The sequence below is a fragment of the Mirounga angustirostris genome, unplaced genomic scaffold, assembly GCF_029215605.1.
Source record: "Mirounga angustirostris isolate CCGP_5_RB_7025 unplaced genomic scaffold, mMirAng1.0.hap1 SCAF_7, whole genome shotgun sequence".
Classification (NCBI taxonomy): Eukaryota; Metazoa; Chordata; class Mammalia; order Carnivora; family Phocidae; genus Mirounga; species Mirounga angustirostris.
In genome coordinates this window covers 43007787-43024809 of record NW_026991715.1, presented here as the reverse complement: position 1 = coordinate 43024809, position 17023 = coordinate 43007787, and the positions used below count along the sequence as shown (strand labels likewise).

The window sequence follows — 17023 nt, the reverse complement described above, 5'->3', positions numbered from 1 at the left end:
GATGGCAGCCTTCACTGTGCAGAAGTTTTTTAGTGTGATATAATCCCAATAGTTTATTTTTGCTCTTGCTGCCTTTGCCAGAGGAGAGAGAACCAAAAAATACTGCTAAGACTGATGTCCAAGAGTTTACTATGTTTTCTTTTAAGATTTTTATGGTTTAGCTCCTGTGTTTAGGTCTTTAATCCACTTTGAACTTATTTTTGTATATGGTATAAGAAAGTGATTGTTTTATTCTTTTACTTGTAGCTGTCCAGTTTTTCTAACACATTTATTGGGGAGACTGTCTTTTCCCCATTGTGTATTCTTGACTCCTTTGTCATAGATAATTTGACCATATAAGTATGGCTCTATTTCTGGGCTCTCTGTTCTCTTCAATTCAGCTGTGTTCTGTTTTTGTGCCAGTACCATACTGTTTTGATTACTACAGCTTTGTAGTATAGTTTAAAATCTGGGATTGTGATAATTCTAGCTTTGTTACTCATTCTCAGGATTGTTTTGGCTTCTCAGGGTCTTTTGTGGTTTCAGATAAATGTTAGGGTTCTTTGTTCTTGTTCTGTGAAAAATACTATTGGTTATTTTTTTTTTAAAGATGTATTTGAGAAAGAGCAAGACAGTGCACACATGTAGGGGGAGGGGCAGAGGAAGAGAATCTCAAGCAGACTCCCCACTGAGTGGGGAGTCCAACGCAGGGCTCTATCTCACAATCTATGAGACCATAACCTGAGTCAGATGCTTAACCAACTGAGCCACCCAGGTGCCCTTGTTGGTATTTTGATAGGGACTGCACTGAATCTATAGACTGCTTTGGATAGTATGGACATCTTAACAATATTAATTCTTCCAGAGCAGGAGCATGGTATATTGGTATATATTTTCATTTATTTGTGTCTTCTTCAATTTCTTTTATCAGTGTTTTAATAGTTTTCAAAGTACAGGTCTTCCACTTCTTTGGTTAAATTTACTCCTAGGTATTTTATTCTTTTTGATGCAATTGTAAATGGGATTGTTTTCCTAATTTCTCTTTCTGCTAGTTATTATCACTGTATAGAAATGCAACATATTTCTCTGCATCAATTTTGTATCTCAACTTTACTGAATTCATTTATTAGTTCTAACATTTTTGGTGGAATTTTTGGATTTTATGTATATAAGGTTATATCATCTGTAGACAAAGACAGTTTTACTTCTTTCTTTCTGATTTGGATGCTTTTTAGTTTTTTTTTCTTATTGTTCGGGCCAGGAAATTCCAGTACTATGTTGAGTAAGACTGGTGAGAGTACGCACCCCTAATTGTTCCTAATCTTAGAGGAAAAGCTATCAACTTTTCATCTACACAACTAAGTTATGTACAGCCCTCATCCTGGCAGCATATTTATGTAAAGGTTGAGAAATCTCCCTAAGTACATTGACTTTAAGGGAAAATAACAATTATATATATGAAAACTTAGTTGAGTGTGATGTTAGTTGTGTACTTGTCATGTATGGCCTTTATCATGTTGAAGTATGTTCCTTCTATACCCCAATTGTTGAGCGTTTTTTTTAAATCATAAAATGATATTGCCATTTTGTCAAAAGCTTTCTGCATCTATGTGCCATATCACATTTTTTGGTTTGTATATGTTGAACCATGCTTGTATCCCAGGAATAAATTCCTCTTGTTCGTGGTGTGTGATCCTTTTGATGTGCTGCTGAATTCAGTTTGATGTTTTGTTGTGATTTTTCACATCTGTACTTATCAGGGATTTTGGCCTGTAGTTTTCTTTGCCAGTAGAGTCCTTATATGGCTTTGGTATCAGGCTAATGTTGGCCTCATGAATTGAGTTTGGGAGTGTTCCCTCTTCAGTTCTTTGGCAAAGTTTGAGAAGGATATTGATTCTTTAAATGTTTGATAGAATTCACCTGTGAAACAATCTTGTCCTGGGCTTTTTTTTTTAATTTTTTAAGTTTTATTATGTTAATCACCATACATTACATTATTAGTTTTTGATGTAATGTTCCATGATTCATTGTTTGCGTATAACACCCAGTGCTCCATTCAGTACGTGCCCTCTTTAGTACCCATCACCAGGCTAACCCATCCTCCTACCCTCCTCCCCTCTAGAACCCTCAGTTTGTTTCTCAGAGACCATAGTCCCTCATGGTTCGTCTCCCCATCCGATTTCCCCCGCTTCATTTTTCCCTTCCTGCTATCTTGGTTTTTTTTTTTAATATAATGTATTATTTGTTTCAGAGGTACAGGTCTGTGATTCAACAGTCTTGCACAATTCACAGCGCTCACCATAGCACATACCCTCCCCAATGTCTATCACCCAGCCACCCCATCCCTCCCATCCCCCACCACTCCAGCAAACCTCAGTTTGTTTCCTGAGATAAAGAATTCCTAATATCAATGAGATCATATGATACATGTCTTTCTCTGATTGACTTATTTAGCTCAGCATAATACCCTCCAGTTCCATCCACGTCATTGCAAATGGCAAGATTTCATTCCTTTTGATGGCTGCATAATATTCCATTGTGTATATATACCACATGTTCTTTATCCATCATCTGTCGATGGACATCTTAGCTCTTTCCATAGTTTGGCTATTGTGGACATTGCTGCTATAAACATCAGGGTGCATGTACCCCTTCGGATCCCTACATTTGTAAATTTGGGGTAAATACCCAGTAGTGCAATTGCTGGGTCATATGGTAGCTCTATTTTCAACTTTTTGAGGAACCTTCATACTGTTTTCCAGAGTGGCTGCACCAGCTTGCATTCCCACCAACAGTGTAGGAAGGTTCCCCTTTCTCCGCATCCCCGCCAACATCTTTCGTTTCCTGACTTGTTAATTTTAGCCATTCTGACTGGTGTGAGGTGGTATCTCATTGAGGTTTTAATTTGGATTTCCCTGATGCCGAGCAATGTTGAGCAGTTTTTCACGTGTCTGTTGGCCATTTGGATGTCTTTGGAAAAATGTCTGTTCATCTGCCCATTTCTTGATTGGATTAGTTGTTCTTTGGGTGTTGAGTTTGATAAGTTCTTTATAGATTTTGGATACTAGCCCTTTATCTGATATGTCATTTACAGATATCTTCTCCCATTCTGTCGGTTGTCTTTTGGTTTTGTCGACTCTTTCCTTTGCTGTGCAAAAGCTTTTTATCTTGATGAAGTCCCAATAGTTCATTTTTGCCCTTGCTTCCCTTGCCTTTGGCGATGTTTCTAGGAAGAAGGTGCTGTGGCTGAGGTCGAAGAGGTTGCTGCCTGTGTTCTCCTTTAGGATTTTGATGGATTCCTGTCTCACATTTAGGTCTTTCAACCATTTTGAGTCTATTTTTGTGTGTGGTGTAAGGAAATGGTCCGGTTTCATTCTTCTGCATGTGGCTGTCCAATTTTCCCAACACCATTTGTTGAAGAGACTGTCTTTTTTCCATTGGACATTCTTTCCTGCTTTGTCAAAGATGAGTTGACCATAGAGTTGAGGGTCCATTTCTGGGCTCTCTATTCTGTTCCATTGATCTATGTGTCTGTTTTTGTGCCAGTACCATGCTGTCTTGATGATGACAGCTTTGTAATAGACCTTGAAGTCTGGAATTGTGATGCCACCAGCTTTGCTTTTCTTTCTCAACATTCCTCTGGCTATGCGGGGTCTTTTCTGGTTCCATACAAATTTTAGGATTATTTGCTCAATTTCTTTGAAAAAAGTGGATGGTATTTTGATAGGAATTGCATTGAATGTGTAGATTGTTCTAGGTAGCATTGGCATCTTCACAATATTTGTTCTTCCAATCCATGAGCATGGAACGTTTTTCCATTTCTTTGTGTCTTCCTCAATTTCTTTCATGAGTATTTTGTAGTTTTCTGAGTACAGATTCTTTGCCTCTTTGGTTAGATTTATTCCTAGGTATCTTATGGTTTTGGGTGCAATTGTAAATGGGATCAACTCCTTAATTTCTCTTTCTTCTGTCTTGGTGGTGGTGTATAGGAATGCCACTGATTTCTGTGCATTGATTTTATATCCTGCCACTTGACTGAATTCCTCTATGAGTTCTAGCAGTTTTGGGGTGGAGTAGTTTGGGTTTTCCACATAAAGTATCATATCATCTGCAAAGAGTGAGAGTTTGACTTCTTCTTTGCCGATTTGGATGCCTTTTGTTTCTTGTTGTTGTCTGATTGCTGTGGCTAGGACTTCTAGTACTATGTTGAACAATAGTGGCGAGAGTGGGCATCCTTGACGTGTTCCTGATCTTAAGGGAAAGGCTCTCAGCTTTTCCCCATTGAGGATGATATTCACTGTGGGTTTTTCATAGATGGCTTTTATGAACTTGAGGAATGTTCCCTCTATCCCTCTACTCTGAAGAGTTTTGATCAAGAAAGGATGCTGTACTTTGTCAAATGCTTTTTCTGCATCTGTTGAGAGGATCATATGATTCTTGTTCTTTCTTTTATTAATGTATTGTAACACATTGATTGATTTGCGGATGTTGAACCAACCTTGCAGCCCAGGGATAAATCCCACTTGGTCCTGGTGAATAATCCTTTGAATGTACTGTTGGATCCTGTTGGCTAGTATTTTGGTGAGAATTTTTGTATCCATGTTCATCAAGGATATTGGTCTGTAATTCTCCTTTTTGATGGGGTCTTTGGTTTGGGGATCAAGGTAATGGTGGCCTCATAAAACGAGTTTGGAAATTTTCCTTCCATTTCTATTTTTTGGAACAGTTTCAGAAGAATAGGTATTCATTCTTCTTGAAATGTTTGGTAGAATTCCCCTGGGAAGCCATCTGGCCCTGGGCTTTTGTTTGTTGGGAGATTTTTGATGACTGCTTCAATTTCCTTAGTGGTTATAGGTCTGTTCAGGTTTTCTCTTTCTTCCTGGTTCAGTTTTGGTAGTTTATAGAGCTCTAGGAATGCATCCATTTCTTCCAGCTTATCTAATTTGCTGGCATATAGTTGCTTATTATATATTCTTATAATTGTTTGTATTTCTTTGGTGTTGGTTGTGATCTCTCCTCTTTCATTCATGATTTTATTTATTTGGGTCATTTTTCTTTTTGATAAGTCTGGTCAGGGGTTTATCAATCTTATTAATTCTTTCAAAGAACCAGCTCCTAGTTTCGTTGATCTGTTCTACTGTTCTTTTGGTTTCGTTTTCATTGATTTCTGCTCTCATCTTTATTATTTCTCTTTTCCTGCTGGGTTTAGGCTTTATTTGCTGTTCTTTCTCCAGCTCTTTTAGGTGTAGGGTTAGGTTGTGTATTTGAGACCTTTCTTGTTTCTTGAGAAAGGCTTGTATTGCTATATACTTTCCTCTTAGGACTGCCTTTGCTGCATCCCAAAGATTTTGAACAGTTGTGTTTTCATTTTCATTTGTTTCCATGAATTTTTTAAACTCTTCTTTAATTTCCTGGTTGACCCATTCATTCTTTATTAGGATGCTCTTTAGCCTCCATGTATTTGAGTTCTTTCCGACTTTCCTCTTGTGATTGAGTTCTAGTTTCAAAGCATTGTGGTCTGAAAATATGCAGGGAATGGTCCCAGTCTTTTGGTACTGGTTGAGACCTGATTTGTGACCTAGGATGTGATCTATTCTGGAGAATGTTCCATGGGCACTAGAGAAAAATGTGTATTCCGTTGCTTTGGGATGGAATGTTCTGAATATGTCTGTGAAGTCCATTTGGTCCAGTGTGTCATTTAAAGTCTTTATTTCCTTGTTGATCTTTTGCTTAGATGATCTGTCCATTTCAGTGAGGGGGGTGTTAAAGTCCCCCACTATTATTGTAATGTTGTCGATGTGTTTCTTTGCTTTTCTTATTAATTGGCTTATATAATTGGCTGCTCCCATGTTAGGGGCATAGATATTTACAATTGTTAGATCTTCTTGTTGGACAGACCCTTTAAGTAGGATATAGTGTCCTTCCTCATCTCTTATTACAGTCTTTGGTTTAAAATCCAATTTGTCTGATATATGGATTGCCATCCCAGCTTTCTTTTGGTTTTCCACCCCCTCACTTTCAATCTGGGGGTTTCTTTGGGTCTAAAATGAGTCTCTTGCAGACAGCATATCGATGGGCCTTGTTTTTTTTATCCAATCTGATTGTGTGTGTCTTTTGATTGGGGCATTTAGCTCATTTACATTCAGGGTAACTATTGAAAGATATGAATTTAGTGCCATTGTATTGCCTGTAAGGTGACTGTTATTGTATATTGTCTGTGTTCCTTTCTGGTCTGTGTTACTTTAGGCTCTCTTTGCTTAGAGGACCCCTTTCAATATGTCTCATAGGGCTGGTTTCATGTTTGCAAATTCCTTTAGTTTTTGTTTGTCCTGGAAGCTTTTTATCTCTCATTCTATTTTCAATGACAGCCTAGCTGGATAGAGTATTCTTGGCTGCATATTTTTCTCGTTTAGTGCTCTGCATATATCCTGCCAGTCCTTTCTGGCCTGCCAGGTCTCTGTGGATAGGTCTGTTGCCAATCTAATGTTTCTACCACTGTAGGTTACATATCTCTTCTCCCGAGCTGCTTTCAAGATTTTCTCTTTGTCTCTGAGACTCGTAAGTTTTACTATTAGATGTCGGGGTGTTGACCTATTTTTATTGATTTTGAGGGGGGTTTTCTGTGCCTCCTGGATTTTGATACCTGTTTCCTTCCCCAAATTAGGGAAGTTGTCTGCTATAATTTGCTCCAATATACCTTCTGCCCCTCTCTCTCTTTCTTCTTCTGGGATCCCAATTATTCTAATATCATTTTGTCTTATGGTATCACTTATCTCTCAAATTCTGCCCTTGTGATCCAGTAGTTGTTTATCTCTCTTTTTCTCAGCCTCTTTATTTTCCATCATTTGGTCTTGTATATCACTGATTCTCTCTTCTGCCTCATTTATCCTAGCAGTTAGAGCCTCCATTTTTTATTGCACCTCATTAATAGTAGTTTTTTGATTACTGATTCAGGGAGCTTGTGTTCCCTGCAAGCTTTCCGTTCAGCTTTGGAAGCCGAGAGTGAAAATGGCGGCCTCCCAGTCTCTGCCCCAGAGGAGCAGAGAACTCGGGGCCCCGCTCCTTAGTGCGCCCCCAGAGAAAAGCATTCAGTCACTCCCATCTCCCCAGTCTCCGGCTGCACTCCGTGCTCACCCAGCCTGTGACCGAGCATTTCTATCTCTGGCTCACGACCCCATGTGGAGTCTCCAAACCCAGCAGATCCCTGCGGTGCGCTCCCGCGCCACTCCTCCCGGGGCAGGAAGGGGAGCCTCCCCGGATCTGCCGCTTGTTGGGTCCCTGCTGGTGGATCAGTGGTCCGACTGCCGCGGATCACGGTTTATGACAACCCTGAGCTGAGAGCCCGCTCCTTGGGTCTGTCTCTGCAGCCGGCTTCCCCGCTCCGATCCCTGGGAGCTCTGCCACACTCAGGCACCCCCGGTCTTTCTGTGACGCCGAGGGTCCTGAGACCACACTGTCCCGCGAGGATTCCACCCCCCGCTTAGCCACCGGAGTGACGTCCCTCAGTGGAGCTGACTTCTAAAAGTTCCGATTTTGTGCTCCGCTGCTCTATCACTTGCCAGAAGCAGCCGACGGAGGCCCCCTCCCCCACCATCTATCTTCCCAAATATTGCCTCGGATTCACTTCTCCGCACGTCCTACCTTCCAGTAAGTGGTCGCTTTTCTGTTCAGAGTTGCTGCTATTCTTTCTTCAATCTCCTCTTGAGTTCGTAGGTGTTCAGAATGGTTTGATCCCTATCCAGCTGAGTTCCTGGGACCAGATGAAATTTAGATCTCCTACTTCCTCTGCCATCTTGCTCCTGGGCTTTTTTTGGCGGTGGGGGGTAGTTTTTTTATTACTGATTCAATGTCCTTACTTGTTATCAGTCTGTTCACATTTTCTGTTTGTTCATGATTCAGTTTTGGTAGGGACCTGTTAACGCTGCCATGATACTTATGTCACTCTCCATAATTTTTTTTTTTTTTGTGGGACTTGAACTCCCCACCCAGAGATCAAGACCTGAGCTGAGATCAAGTCATACGCTTAACCAGCTGAGCCACCCAGGCACCCCCTTTCATAATTTATCTGGACACTGTAGTTATGGTCTGACTTTGTCTCGGCTTCTTGTACCACCGTGTTTCTTTCTTCAAGATGCTACTAGACTGAGGGCGCCTGGGTGGCTCAGTCGGTTAAGCGACTGCCTTCGGCTCAGGTCATGATCCTGGAGTCCCGGGATCGAGTCCCGCATCGGGCTCCCTGCTCGGCAGGGAGTCTGCTTCTCCCTCTGACCCTCCTCCCTCTCCTGCTCTCTCTCTCATTCTCTCTCTCAAATAAATAAATAAAATCTAAAAAAAAAAAAAAAAAGATGCTACTAGAATGCCACTTCTTGCCAAGGATTTCTCAGTATCTCTTGTCCCCTGTTATTTCTCCTCCTTTCTTTCCTTCCTTTCCCTTTCACCCTAGTTACACCCTTATTCTCTCAGTATGTCTTTTTTTTTATTTTTTGAAAGATTTTATTTATTTGGCAGAGAGAGAGAGCAAGCGAACACAAGCAGTGGGAGTGGCAGGCAGAGGGAGAGGGAGAAGCAGACTCTCCACTGAGTACACAGGGAGCCCGATGTGGGGCTGGATGCCAGGACCCTGGGATCATGACCTGAGCCGAAGGCAGACGCTTAACTGACTGAGCCACCCAGGCGCCCCTCAGTATGTCTTTATACATATTGAGAAAGCTTCAGCAAATTGACTTTAAAGGAAAATGCCATTTAATTATCTCTAAACTCGAATAGTTGTTTCGGCATTGTCAGAAAAGCTACTTTGGGGTGTGATGGCTTTGCCTCTTCACTCACGTTAGCTTAGGTTTAGCCCTACGTGGCTGGCAAAGCTATGAGGGCCATGAGGCATGGGCTAGAGTGATTCCAGGTTGACTACAAAGTAATGAGGCTGGCTTCAATCATGGATAAGTTCTTCAGTCACATAATACTGATAGAGTATCTGTTGTCAAATAAAATCACAAAGTTAATGATATCACAGTGATGGCATATTTGAATGCTACATATGCATAATTTGCTACATGATAATTAGGCTTTAGTGGTAAACATTTCACATTAGTGCATATAATTAGACATTAATTTTCTCCTCAGAGATTTGTTCTGTAGCATCTGTAATCAGCATCTCCACTTTCCCCTTTTCTTATAGCTCTTAGAAGACAAAAGTCAAGTGGAGATTCTCAATATTCTACCTTCTTTTGTTTTATAAGCCTGGACCAAAGTCAGGGTCAAAAAGTGGCTGGCCACAGGTCAGATATAGCGTATGAGTTTTGTTTAGCCTGTAGTTCCTAATCCAAATTTTAAATTAGTTTCCCATGTTTAAACACCAGGAAATTGCAGATAAAATCCCGATCTCCAGCTTCTTTTAAAAAAAATTTATAGAGGCTTTGGCAACACTGTTATTTATTTCTTCCCATTCCAGTGTGGCAAGCATGGACCCCCTTCTTGAACATGAATTGGCATGAACTCTCAGGTTGGCCACAGGCCCTGCTAAGGACACTTCTAGCCACATAGGTATTTGATCTGTAACCTTTGGATCACTCATTCATTCAATTAAACATATATTGTGCATCCAGTGTGCCTGGCAATGTTGTAGGCCATTTACATAGGTTCTTTTACTTCACACAACACTGTCACTTTCATCCCATAGGGGCAGAAGTGTAGGTTCAGAAGGTCAAATGTCAAGTGACAGAGCCAGATTTGACCCAGGGTATGTTTCATGCTCTGTGGTTTCCAGGTCCATCCTTATGACCTACTACTGTTCCCTAGAAACCTAAAAATTGTCATGATGTAGAAAGATGACAGTTTGCAGAAGTTTCTGTTAGTCACTGTTTTCCCCAGTGGCAGCAGTATTTCATGCATTTTTTATAACAAGTGAATTACTGTATTAGTTCACATGTGCATTCATTGGCATTTCCAGGTAAGCATGATACCCCAACATTTTTTTAGATTGTATCTAACCTGCAGATACGGTCCTTTTACACAATGATTAATGCCTTTTAAATAGAATCAAAGAACAACAGAATTTATTTTAATTCCTCTAAGGCAAAAACCTGTTTTCAAAGGTAATATTTTCTGGAAATGACAGAGGGGTACCCTTTAACAGTAATCTCTAAAGCCTATTTAAAAGATGCACATTTTGGGGGGCGCCTGGTTAAGCGTCCAACTCTTGATTTTAGCTCAGGTTGTGATCTCAGGGTTGCAAGATTGAGCCCCACGTCGGGGTCCACACTGGGCATGGAGCCTGTTTAAGATTCTCTTTCTCCTTCTCCCTGTGCCTCATCCCTGCCCCCCTCGCTTCCTCTCTTAAAAAAAAAAAATGCATATTTTCCTATTATACAGAACCTGTATGACAAACATAGAGACAGAAAATGCCATCTGAACCCACACTTACTTCGTGACATTACCTATTTTGCAGGGTTAAATTCATCTTGTTTCTGATTGTTTGATCCTGTGAGAAATGACTACTGGCAGAAAAACGAAGGATAAAAGTGGAAATGAGCACACAACCACAAGGTACAATCTAAGACTAAAATTGTGAGGCAGTCCAAAGGAGTTCACTGGTGTAGCTTGAATTGCAGAATGATTGAAATTGGCTGGTTTCCGCATTTGTGAAATAGAGTGTAATCACTGTTCCAAGGTATGCCTGACAAATACTTGCTGATGAGTAAATCTTCATTCCCTTTCTCAACAGTTTAACGTAAGAGGATAGGTTTTTTTTTTATTAAAAGATTTTACTTATGTATTTGACAGAGAGACACAGCGAGAGAGGGAACGCAAGCAGGGGGAGTGGGAGAGGGAGAAGCAGGCTTCCTGCCGAGCAGGGAGCCCGATGTGGGGCTCCATCCCAGGACCCTGGGATCACAACCCGAGCCGAAGGTAGACACCTAACGACTGAGCCACCAGGTGCCCCAAGGAGATAGTTTTTATTGTTTCTTTAATTCCACACAATATAAAAAGAGTTGTGTGAAAAGAATCAATTAAATTTAACCTGTGCTGTCTGGGAACAGTAGTAGTATTTATGTGAAAGTATACAACATGTCAAGCCACATAAGGTAGATTGTTAAAAGAGTTATAATTTTCACTTAAGATTAAAAAAAATTAATTTTTTTGGAAGAGCTTTCCTTCTTGTTGTCAAAAAGTCCTTAGATGTTGATAGTCGGGGAGGCTGTGAGTCAATGGGGCCAGGAGCCATATGGGTAATCTCTGAATATTCTGCTCAATTTTGCTGTGAACCTAAAAGTGCTCTAAAAAAATAAAGTACATTGCATATATATATGCTACAATATGTATAATACAACTTTTAAATATACATGTAAGATGGCTTTAAAAAATATATACGCAACATATATATACTAAAGCCCACAGGTAAATGGGAACAAAGATAGTCCAGCAGGGGTTGGGCCCCATGCAGGGAAGGCTGCCTGTTGGGAATCGGATTGGTTACACAGGGGGTTGGGGTGGGGACTTGAACAAATAAGTCAATATATTGAGGTACATGGGAGTCAGGTTTTTCACTGTCCAGGAAAGGGTTAAAAATATGGAAAGGGGGGAGACTTGAATGAACCTGGTGGTGGTAAACTGAAATTAGATTGGTATGAACTCATGGTTTGTGTGTGTAGGTTATGTATGTATATTTCTCATATGCACAAGAAATCTATGTATAGTGGATATATAGTAGTTTTGTCTACCTCTACCAGGAGGGCCTGGGAGCAAGTGACAAAATGACACCCAAGAGCAATGAGTATTTTTAGCACCTTGTTTTTAAATACCAGTCTCCATCAAAGGAATCTTTGGAAAATGGCTGATCCCAGGGCTGAAGCAGAGAACACACAAGATGGGTCTCTAAGTACGGAAGTGTTCAAAGAATACTGGTGGCTTGCCAGTGGACAGAGAAACTGGCTTTCAGAGGCACCCAATGGCTGAGTTGGACCATTTGAGCAAATATATGATGACAGTAATCGATTTTCTCTCACTGAATCGGAGTCCACAAATCCACTCTGATATAAATGAATAATAAGTGGGAGAAGAGAAAGCTCTTCTTTATAGCAAAATGTCCATTAATAAAATAAAGAATGCAAGAACTAGAAAATCACCATTTGGCAACTATCAGAGTAATAATTCAGAATTCAAGAAAGCTAAGAGCAGAGAGTTAAAGTTGAATGAAGAACAAACTATGTAATCTCAAAGTATCAGCTCTGCAAAATACTTAACATAAAGCTAGATATTAATTACAAAGGGAAACAGTAACTTTTTAGTGATGAAGCCTACTCAGATGATCACAGTTAATATCACCAGCATTGGGACAAATTGGCTTTGTAGCGCCCCCTGGTAAGACACACCAAGAAGAGCCCAGCATAGGGCTCCCCTGCTCAGTGGGGAGTCTGTTTCTCCGTCTCCCTCTGCCCACCCACCCCCCCACTCTCTCAAATAAAATCTTAAAAAAAAAAAAAAAAGACACACCAAGAAGAGCAGAACATCACCTCTCTGATATTCCTCTCACAAATGCATACTCTGAATCCAGTCATGAGGAAGCACCAAACTCCAACAGAGGACCTCTATAAAACAATAACCTGTAATCTTAAAAAATATTAAAGTCATGAAGATCAAGAAAAAACTCAGGAATGATTCTGGATTGAATGAAACTGAAGAAACTTGACTATGAGGAACACGTGATCTTGGTCCGGCTCCCTTAGCTATGAAGGACATAACTGGGCAGGTGGCAAAATAAATAAAATTACCAACCTTTGTTCAAAAACTTTTATTTACTATAAAGACAAACACCAAAATAGGTACAAATACTATAAAATTGGTTCAATGGGGTAAAAATTTTAATTAAAATATCTCGATATATTTAAAATAACAAAGGATACATTTAAGCCAAATTTTCTTAACCCAGAGATTTTTTTTGTAACATTTGCTTACACAGTAAGGTGCTAATAGAAGTTAGCCCTTAAGCCCTGGAAGTCTTAGGAATTATAGTCACACAGCAAATATAATTTCATTGTGAAAGTGAACTTTGGTAGAAGAAAAATCTATAGGACACCTGAGGTAGTAGAACCTGGAATAAACAGCAGTAGACATTATTTACAACTTTCGAGTACCAAATAACATTAAGAACACAAAAATAATTACACAATACAATTTTCAGTCCAGCTTTGATCCAAAGAAAATAAGAATATTATATCACATTTGCATTGAAAACAAAACAAAAAACAAAACACCACAATTACCAGCAAGCTGAGGGAACTGCAAACAAACTCAAACAATGGATTTGGACATCTAGAGGCAGTTTGAGTTTGAAATGTGGTGGGCATGGTGATCTACAAAGTAATACTGATTAGCTGAGGTTCCTCAGTTTATACAGTTTACATTTCTGTCAGACACAGTATTAATCTGACTAGTGATGATCTTCCAGTACATAAAATGGCAAGAGTGCATCCGTTAAAGCTTGCACATGAGAAACTCGGAAACAATCTTATTAGGGTTGTGAAAATTCTAAGTAGTCACACACATAAAAAAGATAGAAAATAAAAAAGAAAGTCAAGTACAACACATTTAGAGCTACCAAACTTCACATTTCGGTACTATTTTTAACTCTTCAAATATTGCCAATCTTCCAAAACAAAGGAATGTAAAATTTCACTAAGAGACACATTTCACGTAAAAAAAAAAACAAAAGCAAAAACCTGCCTTTTAAAAATATGCAATATATCCCTGTAAACTTATGTTGTAACTTATTTTACTTCCAATTTGTGATGTACATTTAAAATGTACTCTATATAGCTTATTTAGTTTATCCTGAGTCTTTGAGAATAACCAATTCTGTTTCACTCTGCAATAATTCAACTGGCTTCTGAAGAGTTAAACTTAACATCTCAAAAAGTTGTATTAAATATTTAATCAGTACTTGATTTAAAAGACTCACAAAAAAAGGATAAAAGAGCTGCCATTTTCCTTCAGGATTCCATGCTTCTGAATTCAACTCAGATGAAAACCATTAGGTAATTGTGCAAAATCCAAGAATTAGTAAGTCAAATTCAATTTCACTTTTCGTTCTGAACTTTTAAATTCATTCAAATTTATTTTGTAAAAACACTATTACTCATTGGTAGTTATTAGTTCATTTTTCTTTAATTATCAGCCAGGCCTATTGTAAAGAAATAATGCATGGTAGAAGGAAAATAGCAGTTTAATGTTACTATTAGTGGTGATGGATGATGAATGATAGATTGTTACATACAAAATAAGACTTCAATGGTGTGAAGTTTCCTACAGAAGAAACCAATACATTAAAAAAAAAAAATCAAATTTCAAGGTAATCTTGATCTTGGTTTTGAGCTGCATCACAGAGAATAGTTGATTTTCACTTAATTTATATTTAACCTATATGAAAAGAGCAGTGACTGACTCAGTGAAGGTAGTATTTTATTATATTCCAATTTTAAAAAACAAAATTAAATCTGTATTAAAAAAAAGCCTCTTGCAATAGCAAGATATTTAATAAACTCTAGTTCACACCTAGTTCTATTTTTTTTTTTTCTGGTTTGAAAAGATCACCTTTCCCTGAATATTAAACAAAAGTGAAGGTGAAATGAAAATATAGAACCATGATTTCCAAAAACGAAATGAATGGGCCAACAGTAAAATGCACAGTGAACCACAATTGCCCAGGCATTTAAAAAATAAAGGTCAACTGTGGTTCATAAAGAAGTTACCAACTTTTAAAAATATATTTACTGCTAGTTATAGCATATTCTGACCTAAAAGAGGCAGATACTGATTTATAGCCAGTGACAAAAAAACAACGGAATTGCAGAACCCCCTGCTTGTGATCACGATATGAAATGGAAGAATAATTGAAACATTAAAATAGATCCTGAGCCCCTCAGCTGCTAATATTGCTGAAAAAGTGCTCCAAAAAAACCCCCAAAATACGCTTCTGTTAATTAGTCATGCAAACTTCGCTGCTTTCCTGTTTACCTATGGCCAGTTCTTTGAAAGGCACGGTTTAGTTTCTGCACAAATTGTGGACTTTTGCATACTAAGCTTAGGTACAGATCATGATTTGTCAATCACATACTTAGGTTAAGGGTTCCCCACTGGTCTTGTTCATTGCTGTTCGGTGGCATGAAGGCCAGCATATTATCAGCGTGGTTCCCCACAAAAGTTTTGCCTCGTTGAGCATCCGGTCTCCATTATAGTTTATAATTGGCTACCAAGTAGTACGGAAGACTGGATGCTTCAGTAGCTCTCTTGACGGAGGTCTGTCCTGAGGTTGAAGTTCTAAACACCGAAGAGCCACATCTCGTAAACCAGGAGACAAATGTGAAGGGATTGACGGAGCAGTAGTTGCACTTGCAATCTGTAAGAAAAACCACCAGCATGCTGACACCTGGCACAGTTGGGACTTCTGTAGTACACATGCATTCTGTACATGGAAGAATTGAAGCTGAGGTGCGTGGACTTTCTTCTGACAGAATCTATGGAAAAACTCACCTGCTGGATGGGAGGCTTCCTCCAAGAACCTTCCAATTTTAGAATTTTTAGAAATTTGACCAAATACATCCTGAGCAGATGGATCTAAGGGTTTCCCTTATTGTCTCAAATTTTACACGACTAAGTGCACCAAAATGCTTAGACAGGTTGGTAAAGTATTCACTTTATACTATATGCTCACGTACATTTTCTACTGTTCAGCAGAGAGAGCTATTCAAAGTGAGAGAGACCACACCTGTCCATTTAGTGCATCAGACACACAGCTGCACCGATTGAGGAAGGGCTCTAAAGTGTGGGAAGGACCGGAGGCTGTTATGGCAGGTGGGAGGTGCCGGGACAGGGTGCTGGTGCAGTGGACTTCGCTTTACTCAGCCCCAGAGATAATTTGCTTATTCCCATAATAATCCCATGAAGTAGGTGCTGTCATTATACCCATTTTACAACCAAGAAAACAGAGGGTAGATCGAATAAGTCATTTCCCTAGCCACAGGGCTATTAAAGGCTGGAGCCATGGTTTGAAACCATGTCTGTATCACTCCAGAGCCCGAGCTTTTTTTTTTTTTTTTTTTTTTTTAATTTAAATTCAGTTAATTAACATATAATGTATTTGTTTCAGGGGTATAGGTCTGTGATTCATCAGTCTTATGTAATACCCAGTGCTCATGACAACACATACCCTCCCCAATGTCCCACCCGGTTACCCCATCCCACATCAGAGCCTGAGCTTTTAACTAGCACATGTCTGGATCAAAAGCTAAAAACTTCAACTATTATATTCTTCTCTGCTGGAAATGGACAGAATGGATTTCAGAGTTGTCAGAAAGGTAGAACAGACAGGATTTGGTACCCGACTCGGGTGTAAATTTCTTAAATACAGAAAATAGTAAGTCAGATTTTAAGAACTGGCAGCTTGTGTACATAAAGAGCTCTATGTTTTTACATTTGAAAGTTGGATATATCTATTTACATGTTTCACTGAGAAACAATGATTCATCATTTGCTAACTCACTGTTCACTGTGACTTTATAGAGCTTTACTACTGTGAAAAATGAGGACCAACTGTACATGCTGCCAACATTCACCACACCATATAAATTCCTGGAGATGTATACATGCATATTTATTTCAAGGAGGATATGCTTTCACCTGAGATTGAGAGTTAAGGAGAACCCATGAAAATCTGCCTCCTGCCAGTTTTAGCAGAAAGAAGTAATTTTTATATCACAGTTACCTTAAATATCAAAGCAAGATGATTGGAGTGTTTTTCTGCGTTCCAAGGTGGTTTAGCACAAGCCATTTCTATAATGGCACAGCCAACACTCCACACATCACAGCTCCTACCATACTGCTGACCTCTTAGTACCTAAAATAGAGAGTTAATTTGGAAATATGACTCATTAAAAAGAGAGAAAGACATTCTGTAGTTATGGATTCTAGTTTTTTATTTCAGATCAAAACAGTGGTACAGACAGCAACTCCATGGACTACCCTGATGTCTCATTTATTTCATCAACAAGCT

At 39.3% G+C, this 17023-nt stretch overlaps 1 protein-coding gene and 1 long non-coding RNA gene across 2 annotated transcripts in view; one reads left to right on the top strand and one right to left on the bottom strand.

Annotated features, from left to right (window-relative positions):
* Positions 1–17023, top strand: part of LOC135365383 (uncharacterized) — a 74877-nt gene that overhangs the window by 31795 nt on the left and 26059 nt on the right. The window contains exon 2 of the long non-coding RNA XR_010413072.1: positions 10424–10521. This is a non-coding gene — a long non-coding RNA (uncharacterized LOC135365383). The remainder of the gene's footprint in view (positions 1–10423; positions 10522–17023) is intronic.
* The window catches only part of MAP3K1 (mitogen-activated protein kinase kinase kinase 1), a 75194-nt gene continuing 70985 nt past the window's right edge, over positions 12815–17023 (bottom strand). Inside the window, exons 19-20 of the mRNA XM_045895085.2 lie at positions 16736–16867; positions 12815–15370 (exon numbers count right to left, since the gene is read on the bottom strand). Coding sequence (XP_045751041.1) covers positions 15221–15370; positions 16736–16867 — 282 coding nt within the window. The 3' untranslated portion in view covers positions 12815–15220. The remainder of the gene's footprint in view (positions 15371–16735; positions 16868–17023) is intronic.